Genomic DNA, 10,149 nt, shown 5'->3' on the forward strand with positions numbered 1-10,149 from the left:
TTGCTTTCTCACATTTTTTGCAGTATTACTTTAGTGCCTTGTTGCAAACAAGATGCACATTTTGGAATATTTGTATTCTGTACAACCTTCCTTCTTTTCACTCTGTCAATTAGGTTAGTATTGTGGAGTAACTTCAAAATTGTTGATCCATCCTCAGTTTTCTCTTATCACCACCATTAAACTCTTTAACTGTGTTAAAGTCACCATTGGCCTCATGGTGAAATCCCTGAGCTGTTTACATTCTCTCTGGCAACTGAGTTAGGAAGGACGCCTGTGTCTTTGTAGTGACTGGGTGTATTGATACTATCCAAAGTGTGATGAATACTTTCACCATGCTCAAAGGGTTATTCATTGTCTGCTTTTCTTATGTTTACCCATCTACCAATAGGTGCCCTTCTTTGTGAGGCATCCCTGGTCTTTGTGGTCTGTGTTTGAAATTCTTTGCTCGACTGAGGGACCTTTCATATAATTGGATGTGTGGGGTACAGAGATGAGGTAGTCATTCAAAAAATAATGTTAATAAACACTATTATTGCACACAGAGTCCATGCAACTTATTCTGTGACTTGTTAAGCCATTTTTAACTCCTGAACTTATTTAGACTTGCCATAACAAAGGGTTTAAATACTTACTGATTCAAGACATTTCCTCGTTTATTTTTTATACATTTTTTTAAATGTAGATATAAAAAATAAAAAATCCACTTAGACATTATGTATGTAGGCCAGGCCAGTGACCAAAAATGTAAATTAAACTGTTACACAACAAAATGTGGAAAGAGTCAAGGGGTGTAAATACTTTCTGAAAGCTCTGTATGTGGCCACATTATTATAGGACGACTTGGGAGAACGATGATCCCCAAAAGACATCAGTATCAGAAGTAAAATTACAGCCAGACTGGCCTGCTACTGTGCTTTTCTGGACCGTATAAACTGTCTAGAGTAGACCCACAACGGATCCAAATGGAATCAGACATTCACATCACAGGGATTTTGCACCGTTACTCAAATGACATTTTCACTGCAGTTTACAGCCTAGAGTAGAATTTTGAACTCACTTGAAAACAATAATGCTATTATTCATTGCATTGTGGTGTTGTAGGCTAGTTTATAGGTAGGACATTTTGATTGTCCCTAACCAAGATCAATGGGGGAGCTATTTGAGCTGTGTGTCTCATGTCTTCAATGTTCTTTCATGCACAATGACACATGTCACCTCTATGCTGCCTATCAGCTATTCCTCTATGTTATTGTGGATCTATGTTGAAAATAGTTGCAACCTTTAATGATTTTATGTGTGGTATGATTGCTAGTCAGCCTATTGCAGATCTGGACAAACGATCCACCCACCACTGTTTTCACAATGAATTGTAGATAGAGGGCAGATGGATTGTTAGACTGGTAGACTACATTGACCTGTGGTATAGTAAGCGAGCAGAAAAGCGTAATGCATAAGGGAAGTACCAAATCACCTTGATAGGGGAGGCGTGGGCAAGCAGAAGAGTAAATTTGGCTAGGATGGAAGAAATTATATCATAAAACCTGCAAAAGGGAGAATGTAAACCTGGGGAAATGTGCACTATCCTCCACTGTACCCAATAAAAAAAACACACAACCCCCCCCCCCCCAAAAAAAGTATGACTCCCCTATTTTGGACCAATCCCCCACCCCAGTAAATTTCAAATTGTAAATATCAGTATGGAATATTCCTTACATTCCACCAAGTCAGTAAAATGCTGTATTTATGTAACCCTGTAGGTTATTATCAGTATGGAATATTCTGGTATGGAATTGTGCTTGTGCTGTGTAAACCTGTAAATTATCAGCAGAGCCCCAGGTCGTGTTGCAATAGACCCACCGGGTCAGGCAGAGGCAGTTCTTCTTCTTTCTGTATAGGAAAGTGTCTTATGCAATCAGACCAGCTCAGTGATTTACAACTTTTCTCTCTCACTTTTCTCTCTGAGACTGAGAAACATATCCCGCCCTCCTATCACAGTTCTCATAATTTTCTATGACAGAGAGACACGCAGCAATACTCAGAACATTTTTTACAAATAATTATCTTTATTTGATGCAGAATAGGAACACTTTTGGTACTTTTTTACAAATCAAAGAATAAGTCTTGTTTGTTGAGCTCAATTAGAATCACATCATGCCATTTACCATTTTTGCTCCATAAAGAAAAAATAATTCCACACCTGTGTGCTCTATTGCACAATCACACCTCCAATTTCCTCTCAGCACTGAAGAGATAACTCAGCCATGTACAGACATGGTCTATTGGCTGGCAGGCTGTCAACTGCCTAGCTTAGCCAAACGATTAGAAGTTACTGACAGAATCGCTGCGTTTGGTTGTCCATTAAAACAAAGCACAAGGGTGCCTCTGAAAGGACACCCCATACCCTATACAGCCCACTACTTTATAGGGAATAGGGTGCCATTTTGGATGAAGCCAAGGTTTTGTGTGACGTATTATACGATAAGTTGTGAAGAACTGGTGGCACTATCTGCTAGATTCTCTCCACATTTGGGTTCTGACATCAAAGAATAAAGCAAGCTAGTTGCTCTACGGCTTATAGAAAGCTCAGCAGCACCTAGGCCTACGACCATGTACCTGACTGTATAGAATAAACCAGAGTAGTAAAACTCATCTTAGATACTTAACATAAAAGTTCTGTCCAGTTCTTTCACGACTCACAGAAACATGGACCGTCAAGAACACATGGCAATTGTGCATAAATAATTAGTTAGAAAGCCAATACTCCGACAACCCACCCTTTTGTTTATTATATTAGCTTCTGTTCAAAATATATACAACTGTCTTAGGTCTTTACTAGGTAGGTTGTCTTTGTGTAAAAGCAAATGCCCAAAATGTATCAAAAGCACTGCGAGATTAACACAGCAGCAGCAAAATAAGGCTGCAGAAGTATAAGCTGCATCTCAGCATCTAGGATCAGTGTACACTCTCTTACAGAAAACAAATTCATTCATTCAAATCCCATCTGAATCCTCTGCTGTATATCCACAACACATAAAAAGCAGAAACTACACAGACGTTACATGTCTGATGCCAGGAATGGTGTGATGCCTAACTGGCCAATATACTGTTTGACCCTGATCTGATCCTTTATGATTAAAACAGTTATTTTTAGCATCACAATAATGGAATGATAATCATTTATTTTGGTCACAACTGAACAATTGTCCTTTTGGCAGAATACATCAAAACTGCTTAGAAATGCCACACAACCACTTCTATGAACAGTGGACATTACGACTTATCATGAGAATCTTGAAATTCCCAAATGACATAAATGATCATGTTGGATCATCTTATTACTCAGATGGCGTTGTCAAAGGGAAGTTGGCCCTAATCACCCTTTATGAGCACCCTTTATCAGTTGCACTTATATGCTCTACCATAATTCCACCACACGGTGTGTCGATGTTGACTTTATAAACAGCTTATATATTTCAACGCAAACATAGGTCAATGACATCTTCACTTTTTTAAGAGTTACCTCAAATTATTTACTTGTTTTTCCACTTAGACATAGGTAAAAAAAAATATATTTAAAAAAAGTGAAGATGTCCTTTAACTTCTTAACCCCCATAACAGGGAAGGAAAGACTCTATCAGATGTCCATGGCCTTGACGTGGACAGAGGACAGACACCTGCCCATACTGTGGAAGAGGGGGGTGACAAAAATGTCTGTAAGGCTGCTCCAGACCACCTGGACAGAGGGCAGGGCCATCAGACAGCTCCGCACCACCGGCATCAACACCCTGGAAGGAGGAGGACCACAAAAACAGGTTTCACTTTGCATCGCGCGCACACACAGCATTCTTCAAATGCACAGAATGTGTAGGAATAAGTATTACCTGCATACATATTACATTACGGGGAACATTTAGCCTTGTGTTGGGGTGTATTATCAGTTGCATGAGGTGTTCCTAACAAGTTCCGTTTGCTGCAGAGTCCAGAGTACCTTGCAACATGAATTCTAACACAGCCTTCTTGATCCTCTTACTTTGTCCATTTTTGATGTGCATAAACAGTTAATGCAGACTTTATGAATGCTTGGAGCCTGCAGTATGTATTAAGGGCAGAAGGAAGCCTAGCGTTTAGAGCTATTGGACCAGTAACCGAAAGGTCACGGGTTTGAATACCCTTCACCAGCAAGGTGAAAAATGTGTGTTCTTGTGCAAGGCACTTAACCCTAATTTGCTCCAGAGGTGCCATACTACTATTGCTGACCAATGTAAAACAACACATTTCACTGCACCTATCTAGTGATTGTTGTATTTCTATTTGACTGTATAAGGCTACGGAATGTGTTTTTATTATAGTGTCACTACATCTTGTGACACTATCTATCAGACACATCCCAGCCACAGGGTCAACTGTTTCTCATAGTTCCCATTCCATCCTCTACTGATCTCTGCTATGTCACCAAAGCCATATTTCAATTGCTCATCCTCCATAAAAGCTGTGACAGACAGTGCAGACGGACTCTTCCTCATCACAAATGGCACCCTATTCCCGATATAAAGCCCTACCTTTCAAATCAAATCCCATTTTATTGGTCGCATACACATATTTAGCAGATGTTATTGTGGGTGTAGCAACAGTGCAGTAGTATCTAACAATACACAACAATACACACACATCTAAAAAGTAAAAGAATGGAATTAAGAAATTGAAAAACTTTAGAACAAGCAAAGTCCAGAGTATAAGAGTGTATTTGGAAAGTATTCAGACCCCTTGACTTTTTCCACATTTTGTTATGTTATAGCCTTATTCTAAAATGGATTAAATAATATTTCCTTGATGGGTTAAATAAAAACATTTCCTCATCAATCTACACACAATACCGTATAATGACAAAGTGAAAACAGGTTTTTAGAATTTTTAGCAAATGTAATTAAAATGTCACGACTTCCGCCAAAGTCGGCTCCCCTCCTTGTTCGGGCGGTGTTCGGCGGTCGACGTCACCGGTCTTCTAGCCATCGCTGCTCCATTTTTCATTGTTCCATTTGTTTTGTCTTGTTCCCTGCACACCTGGTTTACATTCCCTAATCACACTGCATATATATATTCCTCTGTTCCCCCATGTCTTTGTGTGGAATTGTTTTGTTTTGTGTTTGTTGCATCGCACTAGTCTGGTTTTTCACCCTGGGCATTGCCTGTACCCTCTTTGGGGAATTATTGGTGAACCTTATTGTTATTATTGACGGTATTTTGCGCTTGTCACTTTTGCCGGTTGGCTTGAGTTGTAGCTGTTTGCTCCCGTCTGTTTGTTGCTCTTGGCTAATAAAGTCGCCTGATCACCTATTCTCTGCTCTCCTGCACTTGACTCGAATGACCAGAGGTGAAAACCCTGACATAAAAAAAACAGACCTTATTTACATAAGTAGAACTCTGAAACAGGATTGTGTTGAGTCACAGATCTTGGGAAGGGTACCAAAAACATTTCTGCAGCATTGAAGGTCCCCAAGAACACAGTGGCCTCCATCATTCTTAAATGTAAGAACTTCGGAACCACCAAGATGCTTCCTAGAAGTGGCCCCGCCAGCCAAACTGAGCAATGGGGGAAAAGGGTCTTGGCCAGAGAGGTGACCAACAACCCGATGGTCACTCTGACAGAGCTCCAGACTTCCTCTGTGGAGATGGTTGTCCTTCTGGGAGGTTCTCCCATCTCTGCAGAACTCCACCTATCAGGTCTTTATGGTAGAGTGGCCAGACAGAAGCCACTCTTCAGTAAAAGACACATGACTGCCCGCTTGGAGTTAAAATGCACCTAAAGGACTCTCAGACCATGAGAAGCAACATTCTCTGGTTTGATGATACCAAGATTGAATGCTAAGCATCACATCTGGAGGAAACCTGGCACCATCCCTACGGCGAAGCATGGCGGTGGCAGCATCATGCTGTGGGGATGATTTTCAGAGGCAGGGACTGGGAGACTAGTCAGGATAGAGGGAAAGATTAACGGAGCAACGTACAGAGAAACCCTTGATGAAAACCTGCTCCAGAGCACTCAGGACCTCAGACTGGGGCAGAGGTTCACCTTCCAATAGGACAACGACCCTAAGCATACAGCCAAGACAATGCAGGAGTGGCATCTGGACAAGTCTCTGAATATCCTTGTTCTGGCCCAGCCAGAGCCCGGACTTGTACCTGATCGAACATCTCTGGAAAGACCTGAAAATAGCTGTGCAGACCTGACAGAGCTTGAGAGGATCTGCAGACAAGAATGGGAGAAACTCCCCAAATACAGGTGTGCCAAGCTTGTAGCGTCATACCCAAGACAACACAAAGCTGTAATCGCTGCCAAAGATGATTCAACAAAGTACTGAGTAAAGGGTCTGAATACAAATGTAAATGTGATTTCAGTTTTTATTTTTTATACATTTGTTAACATTTCTAAAAAACTGTTTTTGCTTTGTCATTATCGTGTGAAGATTGATAAGGACATTTTAGAATAAGGCTGTAACCTATCAAATATATGTGTGTGTGTGTGTGATGGGATGTATAGAAAATATTGACAGTTTATGGATAGAATAGGTAGTATATCTGAAGAATTGTATGGCCTTGACCAGAATACAGTATATACAGTATATACATATGAAATGGGTAAAACAGTATGTCAACATTATTGTTATGGGCAGTGGTCAAAAGTAGTGCACTCTGTAGGGAACAGGGTGCCATTTGAGATCCAACCATTGACTTTTGGCAAAATCTATTCTTCGGAGAGACTGAGACATTGAGACATGGGGAAACTAGACCATATTCTGTACTAAAGGTCATATTAGAGTTACTTTGTGACATGCCCACAAAACATGCCCACAAGCAATCTGTAGCCTATCTAATCTAGTGGAATGTCCCACTCTTCTCTAAAAACAGGCCTACAGTGCTGCAAGGCAGAATAGAATGCCAACTATCTGGCAGGGGTTATGGGGGCTTTTTTCCGTTACCAGCTGAACACTGCATTCCTCCCAACTTTCCATAAAGTGCCTCACTTGGGCACAGATCTGGTGTTGTTTTAGCAAGCAGCCCCTTATCTAATTGACTCTTAGGCGGAATTTGTGAATGTCAGGAGTCGCATGGTTTTCCTTCAACCTAACCACTGTGTCCACTGGCATGCATACAGCACATACTGGAACATAGGCCTATGTATGGAAAAGCTATGACTTAATTGCCCAAATAAAGTAAAAACAATGACGACACATTCATAGTTGTACCCTACATATGACATTAATTGTATGAATATATATGTCAGTATGCCTACTGGTCTTTCTGTGCAAACTGTCTACTATAGGTCAAAACAAATAGGCGACAGAGCAGTCAATGGAAAATGTGGCCCTTGGCCAAGCTCTGAAACAACAAGATAGCATGTGTTGTGTTCCTACCAAATATGAATACAGCTGAGGACCCCGAAGACTATCCCGATGATAAATGCCATGGGAACGGCGAGGATGGTGGTCAGTATTCGGTAGAATACATATTTGAACAGTTCGAAGACGGCGTGACTTCCTATCCATACTCTGTCGAAGCTGTGGCTGGAACTGGGCTCTGCGATCACATCATCAAAACCAACCTGGGGAAGAAAACAAGCGCTTGTCAGGAATCAGTCATGGACTCACTCACATACCCATTTGTCCTATTCTGTCCAAACAAACATATTAGCAGGAGTTTACAGCCAATATGGAAACTAAACACACAGGCAATGGCGCATGACATTTGCATTTATTGTGCATTCATATTTTTTTTATTACATATGGTAAAACGACAATAACGAAAGTATTGGTCTACAGTTTATCCGTCCACTGGAGTTAACTTTGTGAAAACCGGAGCGCACGGTGCGCTGATACACTGATACAGTAGTTTACCTTTAAGTGCGCATTTATGTCATTGGGATCTCGGTCTGGGATAGCCGCGTAAACTTTGTCTTTTTTCGACAAAATCGGTTCTATTGATCTGTTGAACTCGTCCTCGTCCATGATAATACTCGTCTCGTAATTCTCCTTTTCGATACCCATTTTCACTTCACAGACGGCGCGGTGGGCAGCGGAGAGCTCTCGTTGGTGGCGCTCTCTGCATTTGTGTCTGTGCCTGCGCGCATGAAACGGACCCACGCCCGGTGCGGAAAGCGGCGCAACGTAGTGTAGACACAACAAGCAAAGTCACGTCCCCATGCTACTTGCCCTGTTTGAACAAATATATTTGTTGACGAATTCGTCAGATTGATCAAATAATCTGAACGCGGCTATATATGGCAAAATAGTAATTACGTTAGTTAACCATTGTACATGATGTATTTATATCTTAACATTTGTATAGGCTATACATACTAGTCATATTTTTTTATACATTTGAGTCATTTAGCAGATGCTCTTATCCAGAGAGCATTTACAGGTGTAATTTGGGTTAACTTCCTTGCTCAAGGACATGACAGATTTTTAGCTTGGGGATTTGAATCAGGGACTTTTCAGTTACTGGCCCAACACTTTTAACCACTAGGCTACCTGCCACCACAAGACCTGTTCATGCACCACTCACCATTCAGATAATCGTGAGGTGTCTGTGTGCCAAGTCACAAAAGTCCTCAATCATCACAATCATGACAGTAGCCTGTTTGATAACATTAGTCCCCTTCCTTCACTTCCTCTCTTTTTCCTCCTCCTCCACTATCACAATCTCCAATTAAAAGGAATGTGGAGGAGAGCGAGGAGGATGACATTAGAGGGATGTGTATGTGAGTTTGGGAAACGTGTGTGTGTGTGCATGTATGTGTGTAAAGGAACATTGAGTGCATTTTGTGCATGTCTTCAAGAGGTTCTTGCAGATTTATTGCACGTATTTACTGAATTCAGTGACCTATCCTTCTACCGATAGTGAACATACTTGGGAGCAATTTTAGAATGGCTCTCAGTCTTCATATTTTTAAAGCCAGGCACAGGAGGCTTCTGAGGGGAGAACGGCTCATAATGATGTCAGGAACGCACCAAATGGAATGGCATTGAAAACCTCAACTATGTGTTTATTACAAATCCATTCCAGTTATTACCACGAGCCGTTCCCCGCAATTAAGGTGCCACCAACCTTCTTTGAAGCCAGGATATACAGTTGAAGTTGGAAGATTACATACAGCTCAGCCAAATACATTTAAACTCAGTTTTTCACAATTCCTGACATTTAATCCTAGTACAAATTCCCTGTCTTAGGTCAGTTAGGATCACCACTTTATTTTAAGAATGTGAAATAATAGTAGAGAGAATTATTTATTTCAGCTTTTATTTCTTTCATCGCATTCCCAGTGGGTCAGAAGTTTACATATACTCAATTAGTATTTTGGTAGCAATGCCTTTAAATTGTTTAACTTGGGTCAAATGTCTTGGCTAGCCTTCCACAGGCTTCCCATAATAAGTTTGGTGAATTTTGACCCATTCCTCCTGACTGACCTGGTGTCAGAGTCATATTTGTAGGCCTCCTTGCTCGCACACACTTTTTCAGTTCTGCCCAAAAATGTTCTATAGGTTTGAGGTCAGGGCTTTGAGATGGCCACTCCAATACCTTGACTTTGTTGTCCTTAAGCCATTATGCCAAAACTTTGGAAGTATGCTTGGGGTCATTGTCCATTTCGAAGACCCATTTGCGACCAAGCTTTAACTTCCTGACTAATGTCTTGAGATGGAGCTTCAATATATCCAGTTAATTTCCCTCCTCATGATGCCATCTATTTTGTGAAGTGCACCAGTCCCTCCTGCAGCAAACCACCCCCACAACATGATGCTGCCACCCCCGTGCTTCATGGTTGGGATGTTGTTCTTCGGCTTGCAAGACTCCCCCTTTTTCCTCCAAACATAACAATGGTCATTATGGCCAAACAGTTCTATTTTTGTTTCATCAGACCAGAGGAACTTTCTCCAAAAAGTCTTTGTCCCCATGTGCAGTTGCAAACCGTAGTCTGGCTTTTTTATGGTGGTTTTGGAGCAGTGGCTTCTTCCTTGCTGAGCGGCCTTTCAGGTTATGTTGATATAGGACTCATTTTACTGTGGATATAGATACTTTTGTACCTATTTCCTCCAGCAGCTTCACAAGGTCCTTTGCTTTTGTTCAGGGTTTGATTTGCACTTTTCGAACCAA

At 41.2% G+C, this 10,149-nt stretch overlaps 1 protein-coding gene across 1 annotated transcript; it reads right to left on the reverse strand.

Annotated features, from left to right (window-relative positions):
• Window positions 1–2,041: 2,041 nt before the first annotated feature.
• Window positions 2,042–8,163, reverse strand: LOC109889627 (caveolin-2). The gene is made up of 3 exons (XM_020481197.2): window positions 7,893–8,163; window positions 7,413–7,600; window positions 2,042–3,785 (listed from the first exon to the last, which is right to left on the reverse strand). Exons 1-3 carry the CDS (start codon window positions 8,040–8,042, stop codon window positions 3,635–3,637), a joined length of 489 nt encoding a protein of 162 aa, XP_020336786.1. The 5' UTR covers window positions 8,043–8,163; the 3' UTR covers window positions 2,042–3,634.
• Window positions 8,164–10,149: the final 1,986 nt, after the last annotated feature.

Source organism: Oncorhynchus kisutch, linkage group LG4 (genome assembly GCF_002021735.2).
Source record: "Oncorhynchus kisutch isolate 150728-3 linkage group LG4, Okis_V2, whole genome shotgun sequence".
Lineage (NCBI taxonomy): Eukaryota > Metazoa > Chordata > Actinopteri > Salmoniformes > Salmonidae > Oncorhynchus > Oncorhynchus kisutch.